The 13,470-nt window shown below is 37.1% G+C and overlaps 1 protein-coding gene across 1 annotated transcript in view; it reads left to right on the top strand.

Moving 5' to 3' along the window:
- Nucleotides 1-13,470, top strand: part of LOC137091604 (nucleolar protein 10) — a 51,678-nt gene continuing 38,208 nt past the window's right edge. The window contains exons 1-7 of the mRNA XM_067456199.1: nucleotides 1-195; nucleotides 788-833; nucleotides 3,004-3,102; nucleotides 3,199-3,276; nucleotides 3,537-3,574; nucleotides 7,984-8,120; nucleotides 12,495-12,560. Coding sequence (XP_067312300.1) covers nucleotides 130-195; nucleotides 788-833; nucleotides 3,004-3,102; nucleotides 3,199-3,276; nucleotides 3,537-3,574; nucleotides 7,984-8,120; nucleotides 12,495-12,560 — 530 coding nt within the window. The 5' untranslated portion in view covers nucleotides 1-129. The remainder of the gene's footprint in view (nucleotides 196-787; nucleotides 834-3,003; nucleotides 3,103-3,198; nucleotides 3,277-3,536; nucleotides 3,575-7,983; nucleotides 8,121-12,494; nucleotides 12,561-13,470) is intronic.

Below are 13,470 nucleotides of genomic sequence, written 5' to 3'. Positions count from 1 at the left end.
CTCTTTCGTCACTTCCTGTTTTGGATCCACGTGGGTTTTGTGCTGATGTTCATGCCGGCTAAAATAGTACTTCAACTTGTTCATGTTTTTATGTGATATGTTTGACAGCTCTGTCTGAGCGCTTTAGAGATGCAGGTGTCTAGTGTGAATAACGTGAAGATCTATAACCTAAGTCACGGGAAATCTCTTCCGGAGGTAAAACTCTTCTACTGTTTGTGTTAGTCTGAAGCGTGTTGGTAGTTAGCGAGGTAAATACAGTAGATACAGTTAACATTGTAGTGTAAAACCTCATTATTTACCAGTACTTCAGACACCAACAGTCTAATCTGCATAGCTTTGTAGGTTTACTAATTTTTACAATTCAATTGCAGCTAGTTTTATGACCTCACATTACATTATAATACAACAAATGTGGTTAGTAGTTATGATATACAAAATAAACCTGTTTTTAATGCATGTAAAATAATTATAATGTTTTTCACGTTATTTATATATGCACAACTAGTCTGAGGTTACATTCCAGACTCTTAATAAATTGGTATAGATGCTAATGCTTTGGATTTATGTAATACACACTGTAATGTTATAGATTACATTATTATGTGTCAGTGATGTATCTAACAGGTTTTGTTATGTCGTGATGTTGATAATATATATGTTTCATGTTATTTTAATTCTAATGTAATTGAAACTGTTTGAATTAATCAACTATATAAACTGTATGATAAATCAATTATGAAAAGAATCATTAGTTGCAGCCCTAATTATATATATGTGTTTATTTCAGTGGCTGTCTGATCGAAAGAAACGAGTTTTACAGAAGAAGGATGTTGGTGAGCTACTTTTTTAAATTATTTTTTATAACTTTACTTAATTTTCTGATATGACATTTGTTTTATCTGAACAAAGGTCCAACAAAGGAAACAATGGTACGGTATACCGAATACATAAAAGTTAAGCAATTCTAGTTGAGTTGGTGAGCTAACGTACTTTAGCGTTTTATTTTAAATAATGCTTTTGTAAAGAATCATCTTTGTAATACGTGTTAAAATGGGTTTGAATGTGATTTAAAATGTATGGCAATGTTTAATTTAGTGAAATGGCACATTTTTAGTCTGAGTATAAATGTCTTTTTTCCTAATTTTATCTGTAAAAGAAAATGTGCCTAAAAATTCTGCTCACCTGAGGATAAGGTGTTTTCTGTTCCCAGCCTTCATGAACAATAATATATAACTTATAAATGTGACTAATAATTCTGCACGCAGTGTATACACATTTCATACGGATTACATCATCTGAGAATATTTGTTTTCCACTTGAATTTCTTGACAATCGCTTGAAATTTCAAGCTTTCTATTGATATATTTCTCATTCTTGTGAGGCTATGCTGAGTTTGGTTTCATTTTTGTGCCGTGCTTAAGTTCAAGAGACGGCAGAAAGTGCATGCTGTTTGTTTACTTTATTTAACAAAGGCACATTTTCTTGTTATTGTGAGTTTACAGAAATAAATGTAGACTCTTTACAGTTTGCAAAACTCTTATCTCTATGACCAAAAATGACAGAGTATTTTTAGATAAATGCAAGTGATTGCAAGCAGACTTGTAAGCAAGTAAAGCTGCTAATACTTTTCTGTTTCAAGTGATAAGCCATATTTAAGGTTGATCATAGGTGAATGTTTGGATTTCCTGCCGTGAACGATCTGTCCCTCACAGCTTGTGTAAAAAAAATTCCCTTTTTTATTTTTTCCTACTGCTAACCGGCTGATAAAATGTTGGTCGACCAAGCTCTTCTAGTCGACTATTAGGGAGCAGCCCTACAACAGTCTAATGAACAAATAGTTTAAGTCAGTTACATTTAAGATGCAATATTGACTCTCTTTATTTTATTTCACAGCAGCACTCAAGCGTTTTTTTAATTACTGCATAATTCAGTTTGTTTTGAATAAGTCAAAGATTCAATGATTCATAAACAACATTTCTTAATTTTGAGAAACATCCTCAAATTCTCAATGACTCCTCAAGACCGCCACTTGCCATCATCTACTTGCGGTTTACTTTCAAAGTTTCGTTCTATGCAACATTTCTTATTTGTATATTTAAAAAATATTGAATGAATTCATGCCCTATAGTGTATTATTGTTCTAATTTAATTAATTGATCAAATTTAAGAATTTGAGACGTAAGATGAAGCATGCATTTAATAAGATTAGGGGGAAAAGGTTTTTTAAAAAAGTCCTCTGATTAAATATCACAAATATGATTTAAATATGTCAAAGCTTTACTGCTCCAGAATAAATTATATTTAAACCTAGCCTGGATGCCAGCCGAACTCAGCGCCGCCCACAACATTTGAGCTCGGGCGGTTCGGTCTGGACTTGATCCATAGAGGAGTGATTATGCCTGAACAGAAACTGTTCAGACCAATGAAATCATCAGGAAAAATGGTGTTTGGGGGGTAAAATGTGTTATTTTGGCAAGGTTGCCTGCTAAAATTCCCATTCTTGGGTCTATATATTACATAATTGAGGTCGCTTCACTTAAATCCGTGGACATGGAAAACAACCCGCGGGAATACCGCATACTTGGCAACACAGTGCAGTTGAGTTCTTTTGACATTTGACAACTAACGTTATGTGTCGCTCTGTTGCTCTGATTGGTTGTAGGTCTGTCCAATTGATGTCTTTCCTGGTTCGATTGAAACACGCCCCATAATTGAGAATTGAGTATGACCATGTCAGGCTAATTTAACCCACAAAAATCTGGACAATCAACTTTTTTTTACTCAGACAAGTGAATGACAGTTTAATTTCGCGCCCTATAGTATGAATATTTTCTTTTGATTTCAGCTGAAAGCTGACTTCTTGAATCATAAATTGATGTATTAGTTGTAGCTCTGTCTCCTTTATTTCTCTTGCTAAAAATTGGCACAGCTTTCCTCACTCTTATACTCTCTCCTGTAGTGCATTAACAAAAAGACATGTGGCTTTATTTGTGTCTTTGACAGACATCCAGAGGAGGATCGAGCTCATCCAGGATTTTGAGATGCCAACTGTCTGCACCTCTATCAAAGTGTCAAGAGATGGCCAGTTCATTTTAGCTGCAGGTCTGTATCTTTACCGCCTACATGTGCTTTTTATGTGATTAATATATAGTGGGAACTGATCAGTGATGAACATTGAAATATTTTGCATTCTTACAGGCACATACAAACCTAGAATCCGATGCTATGACACTTACCAGTTGTCTCTGAAGTTCGAGAGGTGCCTGGACTCTGATGGTAAGCGCTATAATAATCTGATGTCACCGGCTCAGATCTGCACATGCTCCATTTGATAACTGCTAGTGTCATTGGTTTTGGGTGATGGTCTCTGTAATAAAAGCCTAGTGCACTGGATAACAGTAACACTGATTAATATTTAATTAGACTGTCCACACACAACCTGAGCTTCCATAATGTGCTGCTGATTACATAACACAACAGATGATCGTTAAAGCTGCTGCTTGATGATGACGACATTGGTTTTATTCCCTTCACAGTGGTGGCATTTGACATCCTATCAGACGACTACTCTAAGGTAAACCCAAATGGTCTTTATATGCCTGTGTGTCTCTTTCTGTGTGTCTGCTGTTTATGTGATTGTTGGCATTACTTGTCCAGAGACCAGAGACATTCCTTTAAAAGTCTTAAATTGTCTTAAAATCGGCTTTACACGGACGTTTTATCTAAATTTTAGTAATATCTAAAAATATCTAAAATGTTATAACACAAGTCTTAATTACCATTTAGTGACAGAATATAGTGATATGTAGGGCTGGGATAAACGATTATTTTTTAAACGATTAATCTAGCGATTATTTTTTCGATGCATCGATTAATCTAACGATTAATTTTTCCTGTCCGATTCGGTTACGATTCGATTCGATTACCGATTATCTCCCCATTAATTGCCTAATAGCAATTTATACATGTTGATTTAATTATCTGAATGAAAAAACAAATTCCTTAACATTGCAATATATGTTTATTGCTCTTAAAATTCCAAAGTAAGACTATACAAGAGCAATGCATTCAATAAAACCTTGAAAACATAAAGTAGGCTACACACACACACACACACACACACACACACACACACACACACACACACACACACACACACACACAAATAAATAAGTATTAACCTACAACAAAGAAACCTATTATACGATTTTTCTATGTATGCAACTCAGCCTACAGGCTATGTCCATCGATTAAATATCAACAAGTTGGTTAATCAAATCTGGGGACACACTGCAAGCGTGAGCGTCTCGGCTGCGTGGCGTGTCCGTTTTTGTTTCGGCTCCCATGTAAACAGGTTGGAGTTTGCACACTGCCTGTGACGCGCGGAAAACGCGTGCATGCTGGAAATAGAAGAGCGCCTATTTTTCACGTGTGTTGGGAGCGTCTCCAGGCAAAATAGAATAGGAAAAGATGTTTATATATCATCTTGACACGAATACATATTATTAAATTACATTTTCATGTTTGAAAGTCTGTAGGTTTACATAAATGCAGATATAGGCCTAATTGTAATAATAAAAAACGTCAATTATCGATTTTGAAATATTGCAACTGTCAATACAGAAAAAAATATTCTGTAGCCTATTTTGCCGTCAATACCATAGATATGTGGCGACTCCCGACGTTTTCTTTGCTGTATCAGTAGGCTATTTATGTTTAACATTAGGAATAGGGCTTCCCTCCGCATCAATAGCAGCAGCAGCGTCGCGTCAGACACGCTTCTAGTGAGCAAAGGCAGAGAAAACGCCACGCAGCCCCGTGGCTGACCCGCAACAGAAAGGCCACGCGCATCCGCGGCATGACAGTGAAAACAGTTACATGTAGAGTGCATTATGGGCGCCAATATTCCGTTTAAAACCGGAATAGTCCTGGGATGAAACTGCTCACTTAGAGGATGGATACCCTCGGTCACATCAGCGCGATTAGACATTGAACATTTTAAATTTAAAACAGCTTATTATGTAGGTAACGTAGCCAATGTGTCCGATGCTTTCACTTGATGCAAACGTTTGTTTTTGTGATTAAAACACATCAAATATTACCAAAACATCTGTCTTCCTGTGTGCAGAAATTTGTTTATGTAGCCGTGACAACAAAACGCGTGCGCGCATGCCTGTGATGCTCCGTGCGCACCGCGCGCCAACCCCATAGACTGTGGCCAACCCGCAAGCCTTGCACTTCTGAAAGTCTGAGGAGCCACTCGTGTTGCTACCATAGATATACATAATAAATAATATACTTAATTACATAATATACTTTATTATGTACATCTATGGTTGCTACTACTCTCCGGCGCCGCCATCTTTATTTTGAGTCTGACGAATCGACGCGCATATTTTGCGTCGACGTATTTTTTGTCCCAGCCCTAGTGATATGGTTTAATGTACTTAAGAACTTAAGCTTAAGAACTTTCAAAAAAGGAAAAAATATAATTATAAATATTATATAAATTATATGGATGTGAAACAATGAAATGATCCCAAAAAAGTTAGTTTTTACATAATATAGGCTGTTTGTGTACTGTCTATAATTGTGTATATTTGAACACACCCACACGTGAGAAATTTGAAAACACATATTTAAGTTATATTTGCATGTGTATATACTATTTATATTATATATAAATATTAAAAAGATATAATAATAATAATAATAGATTTTATTTATAATGCACTTTTCATTCCGAAGAATCTCAAAGTGCAACAAGAGGGGGGGGGGATAACAAAACAAAACAAAAAAAGAATAACAAGTAAAAAATATAGAATACTACAAACAATCAACCAACACAGAAAACAGAACAGAAACAGAGCTGATGGTGAACAGAAACAGAGCTGATGGTGAACAGAAACAGAGCTGATGGTGAACAGAAACAGAGCTGATGGTGAACAGAAACAGAGCTGATGGTGAACAGAAACAGAGCTGATGGTGAACAGAAACAGAGCTGATGGTGAACAGAAACAGAGCTGATGGTGAACAGAAACAGAGCTGATGGTGAACAGAAACAGAGCTGATGGTGAACAGAAACAGAGCTGATGGTGAACAGAAACAGAGCTGATGGTGAACAGAAACAGAGCTGATGGTGAACAGAAACAGAGCTGATGGTGAACAGAAACAGAGCTGATGGTATACAGAAACAGAGCTGATGGTGAACAGAAACAGAGCTGATGGTGAACAGAAAACAGAGCTGATGGTGAACAGAAACAGAGCTGATGGTGAACAGAAACAGAGCTGATGGTGAACAGAAACAGAGCTGATGGTGAACAGAAACAGAGCTGATGGTGAACAGAAAACAGAGCTGATGGTGAACAGAAACAGAGCTGATGGTGAACAGAAAACAGCTGATGGTAAACAGAAACAGAGCTGATGGTGAACAGAAACAGAGCTGATGGTGGAAGTCTCTGTTAGCTCCGCAGCACACTGTGGTCCACTCCATGTTTCAGATTTTTCCCAGCGGCAGTGTCCCGATGACATCGTTGAGGCACAACAGCTGAAGACCAGATGATGGGTCTTCATGACAATTCAAACGATGGGGATCGCCGCAGCACCATGCAGGAGGCAGAACATTTTTCCGGGCACTTCTGTGGACACACCGGGGTCGGCGCAGAAGTCCAAGCCGCTCCACGGCCGCAATGCAGGACGGAACAGTGGCGCAGCCGAGAAGCGGAACATCCCAACATCATGCCGGACGCCGATGACGATGGCACGGATGACGCTAGCCCGGTGCAAACTTCAGCCACCATGCAGCTCAAGCCTGAGGGAGACCACCAGTGAGCAGTCGCGGTGAGAAACATCAAATGTCCTCCAAACCAGAACCAACCGCAGCAATTCAAACATAAACATTAGAGAAGCGGTGGAAAACGGCGAAACGACGAACAACGTCCTCTCAGTGGCTGCCAGCAATCAGCAACAGCCCCAATTGTAGCTCTGACTGTTAGACTAGTCACAAACATAAGGAAATAAAATAAAATCTAAATCTAATAGTACATTAACATGATTTGTGGGTGGAGAAGCGGCGAACAGACAACGCCAGCGTCCTCTCCCCCCATATACATACATACATACATGCGTGTGTGTGTGTGTGTGCGTTTATGCAAAATGATTATACACAATACACACATATATTATATAAACACAAACTTTTATTTTGGATTAATCATTTGACGGCACTATTAAAGGTGCCCAATAACAGGGGTCTCCAACACGTCGCTCGAGAGCTACCAGTAGCTCGTGGCCTGATTGGAGGTAGCTCGCCAAGACGTATGTCAGAATATATACTAGTGTCTGTGAATATTAAACTGCAAATTACTATTTAAATATTACTCCTGCAAATTCTGCGCAGATGTGAGGGCGCGGCAGTGCACAGACACACACTCGCGTGTCTCTGCCGTGTGCCGCTATGAGGACACACGGACGCATAAACTGTCACTTTATGAGAATTTAACTTTTCGTTTAAGTAAGCTGTCATATGAACACAGACACTCAAAGGTCTTCATGGCCATCATAATAAAAGTTTGGTTTAACATGAAGTTTAACGTGGAGAAATTGACAGAATATATAAGGCTACTGTTGCAGCCTATACAGTAGATGTAACTACATCTCTATGTAATAATAATACGTGTCTACTAATAATAATAATTATGCCTAGATGGTTGCAAATTTTGGGGGCGTGCATATAAATGATCCCCAACGCTTGCGTCACGGTTGGGTTTATGTTGAGAAGCACTTATTTTTCTGTGTTGTTTTTGATTCACGAGATTTACATAAGAAGGAGGAGGCAATGGTGTTTGAGACTCACAGTGATGTCCATGTACTGAACTCTTATTATTTCACCATGGCAAAGTTAATTAAATTCATTCTAGGGCACCTTTTAAATCTAATGTGATTTCAGATGAATCCATTTAGTCTTTATTTTTTGTCTCATAGCTGGTGTTTCTGCATATGGACCGCCATGTGGAGTTCCACTCCCAGCACGGTCATTACTATAAGACCCGCATCCCGAAGTTTGGCCGAGATTTCTCCTACCACTACCCTTCCTGTGATCTCTACTTTGTTGGTGCCAGGTAAGAGGACACAATGAAAACTGAGCCTATTCACTACAAGAGTAAATACACAGTTGTGGTCAGAATTTTTGGCCCCCTTGGTAAATATGATAAAAAAATGGCTGTGGATATAAATCTGCATTGTTTATCCTTTTGATCTTTCATTAAAAAAAAACAAGTAAAAGAATTGAAAGTGGGAGAAATTTTATTATGAAATAAATGCTTCTTTAAAAGACAGACACAATTATTGGCACTCCTAATTTTTTATGAGTTAAATATCTCAAGTATATTCCCATTGATATATATTTTTTTAGCTATATAAATATTGTCAGCAGTATAAATATGAGGAAACACAAAGGCCAAACTCCCTTAATCATCATCACAATCAGTAAAACCAAAACAAAATAGCTAAAGTATTGAACATCCCCATTTCCAACATCAGGGCAATAATTAAAAAGTTCCAATCAACTTAAACATGTTATGAATCTGTCTGGAAGAGGACGTGTGTCTATATCATCCTAATGCACAAGAGGAGGAGAGTTTGAGTGCACAAAGACTCTCCAAGGATTAGTGTTAATTTTTTCACCTATTTTTAATTTAGTCTTAGTCTTGAGCTAAATGTCCTTGTTAGTTTTAGTCATATTTAGTCATTTACGTATCTTTTTTATTTAGTCAAGTTTTTGTCGACTAAAAGTCTTGTCATTTTAGTCTAGTTTTAGTCAAAAGCCAACTCATGGTATCTTAGTCGACTAAAAGTCACGTCATTTCTCGCAAACATTTTAGTCTTTTTTTTTTACATCAATTATTCTGAGATTATTTCTAATACCATTTCAGTCAAATAGTGTTTCACACATCTCAAATATTGGTTAAATGTTTTAACACTCGATGGCACCGTGTTGAATGTGAAGAGGGGGATTGCCATGTTAAACTTGGACTAAATTGGCCACCGTAGGAGTTAAAACAAAATTAGAATTGAGAGGAACAGAAACTATTATTCACTGGATGGTCATCATATACCCTTTTACCGCTAGATGGGGGAAAATATCACTCAGTGTAGCTTTAATATTCACTTGTGTGTGCTTATATAAGTATAATAAAATACAAATATTAGGATGCAAGGTATTAATGTTTTAATTTCACATTTAAGGAAATCTAGTCTAGATACATGTAATGTATATTTATTTATTAAAGAGCCATAGAGGCACCAAGTGGGTAAACCAAGGAATTACAAATGAAAGTTATTATATTTCCAGCCACAAAATGACTTTAAGGCCCTGTCCACACGAACACGGGTATTTTCAAAACCACAGCTTTTTCTACGTGGTTTGGCTGTTCGTCCACACGCAAACGCTGTATCCGGTTACTAAAACCAGACTTTTTTGAAAACTCCGGCCAGGGTGAAGATTTTTAGAAACTCCGGTTACAGCGTTGTCGTGTAGATGGTGAAACCGGAGATTTCGTTTTTTTAAATTGAAGTGCGCGCCGTTCTCTCCTTTGTTTGACGTCAGATTTTCCACATCTCCTTTTGATTTACGTGAGTCGATTCTATGCGGTGGACTCCACTAACAGCGCTTATCACACGTATATACTACAGATGTTCAGTTATTTCATTGTATTGCAGAACAAAGGCGCCAGAATGCAATAATACAAAATAGTAAAGTAAGTGTGTGAAGCTATACAGTCCACTTCGGCCCTGCAACTGTGTCAGTTACCTGTCACTGAGTCCAAAGCAAAGGAACTTGTAGAAGGGTTTTAGTTGAGCCCATGGCATCCCTCAGTCAGTGCAATGTGCATCGGTGCAGTGAATGGGACCCATGTGGAAATCAGGCAGCCAATCATAGCGTAGTTTTGCGTTCTCATGTGGACAGAATTTTTTTTAAAACCGTGCTTGTGTGGACGCGATTGTTTTTTTAAAACGGAGGAGGAAAAACTCCGGTAATAAAAATACCCGTGTACGTGTGGACTAGGCCTAAATTTGCCTCTTTGCATAGGAATTCTCTATTTTAACCTTAAACACTACACAATAATATAAATATATTAGAAAAGAAAATATTTTAAGTGCTCATTAATGGACCATAATTATTGCACAAATAGTTTTTACTACTGAAATATCTCCCTAAAATGTTCATTACTGTACTGTTTACCTGTATTATAGTGAAGCTGTTGTCTATTCAATGTATTGACAGCGATGGTTTGTGTGGAACTATTGAGAGGTCCGTGACCGCGCGCGCCGCAGAAAGATGAACGCAACTCTGTTATTCAAAGGCTCTGGCTTTAACTGTTCTGCCACATTAAGTGCACCAAAACGCTATATATTGTTTGAATTTCGTATTACTTGGCCAGAATGAGCGCGTGAGTCAGAGCCTGAATGCGTGTGCCTCACGCGTTTTCTGTGCTTCATGTATTTTCGTGTTTTCGCCACAGGATGGCAGCGACAAGAGACTGAGGGCACGTCTCAATCAGCTTCCTAGTTTGGTAGTGAGGGCACTGATGAAGGAATCAGCCCATTGCCTTATGTCCTAACCAGTGCCCTGACTAGTGGACTAGGGATCTGTTCAGGTCTCGCCCCAAGACGAGACCTGAACTTGAGCAACAGGGCGAACTCATTCGGAATATTTTCAAAGCATTTCCGCTCTGGTCTCTTGATGAAAAAGTAGAGACGATTGTTTGACGAAAATGAAGAGAGATTTTATCTTAGTTTGTATTTTATGCAAAACATTTTAGTCTCGTCCTTTTTCATCAACAATGATGCATGTTAATTTAGTTAAGTCAGCGTTTTTGGACATTGGTGCAGTCTCATCATTGTCTCGTCTTAGTCCTTGAAAAAAAGGTCGTTGACGAACATATTTAGTCTCGTCTCGTCTGAAAAAATAATTAACACTACCAAGGATCTCAGAATCGTAGAGAATGGTTGAGTCTTGGGCTCAGAAAGCCTAAAAAACAAAAAAATATATTAAACCGCACCCACATCACCACATCCGCTCACTCATCCAGAAACAAACTCCAGCAAGAGCGTCCTGGCCAAGAGTGACCGTTGAATCTGATCTAAAGAGATTCTGTGTGGGGGAATGATCTCTGATCTCCAAACTCATCAGGCATTATAGGAGAAGACTCAGAGCTGTTATCTTGGGAAAAAGACGTTGAAAATAGTATTTAATAAAACAGTGCTAATAATTATGTCCAGCCTGTTACATTTATTTTATAAAGAGATTTTCCCCACATTTTACATAGTTTTACTTCAATGAAAGGTTATATTGTGTAAAAGATGAGAAATAAAACTCTGCAGATTCATTTTTACAGCCATCTTTGATCGTATTTACCAGGAGTGCCAATAATTCTGACCACAACAGTATTGTTGTCCTTATGCTGAATATATTCATTTTTATTATATGTTTGTCTGGAAATTATGATTGGTCAAAGGTGGCTTCCTGCATGGCTGTGCTAGTTCGTAAAGTTTAATTTCTTTACATTTCATTCTGCACACTTTTTATTTTCACATAAAATAATGTCAACATTTACTGCTGTTCAAAAGCTAGTAAGGAATTAGAAGATTATTTATTTATTTATTTGTCAATTTTTTTAAGACCACTTTTATTCAACAAGGCATTACATCGATCAAAAGTGGCAGTAAAGGCATATATAATGTTACAAATTATTTCTATTTCAAATGAATGCTGTTCACAGTATTACAGTTTTTACTGTATTTTTGATCAAATAATAATAATTCATTACATTTATATAGCACTTTTCTAGACACCCAAAGCGCTTTGCATATAGAAGGGGGGAATCTCCTCAGGCACCACCAATGTGCAGCATCATCTGGATGATGCGACGGCAGCCATTTTGCGCCAGAACGCTCACCGCACACCAGCTGATTGGTGGAGAGAAGACAAATAAATGCATCCTTGTTGAGAAAAAGAGACTGTCTTTCAAGAACATTAAATATCTTATGACCAGTAGTGTAATATTTCATATCCATTACATAGTTGTGTAATAAATGCTCAAGCTATGATGCTATTACTTAATAGTACATGAATGCATTAAAGCAAGGGAAATCTTTATAATCAGATGACTTGCATGAGATGGTTGAAATATCTGTTGCATGGTGAGTTGTAGGCTGATATGCTTTAGAGCGAATGACGTTTGTTGTTTCAAGATACAAATCTGTCCGTCTGACATGAATGCAAGTGAACGGCCGGAGTGCTTTTTCAGTTCATTTCAGCATGAATGGACCTTTTATCTTGGTTTCACTTTGACTTTTTATTGCATTTTTGTTATTAAACGACCTTTAGAGCCATTACAAAATTATCCAAATGATAAACATACATAGGGCTCTATGCAAATCCCCTTTAACTCATTTGTCCTCTCTTGTTTCTGAATGCAATGCATGTGCAGCTCAGAGATCTTCAGACTGAATCTTGAACAGGGCAGATTCCTGAACTCCTTACAGACGGATGCTGCGTAAGTATCTGAGCACCAGAGGGCGCTCTTCGACTCTATAATACTCCATAATAGTTTGAGATGTGTCATAGAGACCTCCGGTAATACCATTAGTTATAGAGTTTTTGAGGATAATTAATGGTATATCACCTAAGCTTTTACATCTTATTAAATCATCCTTACAATACACAACATTAAAGGAAAAAACTCAGAGTAAACAAAACTCAGTTTAATTATAGGTGGAGTTTGTTGCATAATAATTGCTATAATATTCATATAAGAAGAATTTTAATCTCTACGAGTAGTATTGCTCCTAAATCATTTGTTTTTTTGGAAACAGGTTTATCCTTCTTTATGTTTGGGTAATATATGGTCTGCTCATAAAAATTTTGTAATACCAAATAAGATTAAAGAAATTCTTCAAAATCTTTACCCTTGCAAGTTATTTTTTATCTAAGTTTATGGATATTCAACCTGAATGTTCTTTTTGTGGATCTGAAAATGAATCTGTTACTCATTTGTTTTTATATGTCCCATCACAATATCATTTTGGACAGATATTTTGATTTTTACATCCTTTAGTACCCTTTTTGATATTACAGAAGAAATGGTCTTATTTCTGCTTTCTATCACTGGATCTGTTCCTTTAGAAAATGCAGTCCAAATCCTGTGCATGCTTGGAAAAGGCCATATCCACAAGTCTAAATGTACAGCTTCAAAAGCAAAGTGTTTTTTATTTTGCTCTGAATTAAAAGGTTTTGCAGATTCCCTATTTAAATTGAAAAGAAACAAAAAAGCGATTAACACATTACAGATATTAAATAAGATCATAAATTCTCCTGTGAATAGAGATGCATTGTCTTGATGAGCTATTTTATCCCCCCAACTACATAACAAAAAAAGAAAAGAAAAGTATTTGTCTTTATTTTAA

This window comes from Pseudorasbora parva, chromosome 10, assembly GCF_024679245.1.
Source record: "Pseudorasbora parva isolate DD20220531a chromosome 10, ASM2467924v1, whole genome shotgun sequence".
Lineage (NCBI taxonomy): Eukaryota > Metazoa > Chordata > Actinopteri > Cypriniformes > Gobionidae > Pseudorasbora > Pseudorasbora parva.
This window is presented reverse-complemented; position numbering and strand designations above follow the sequence as displayed.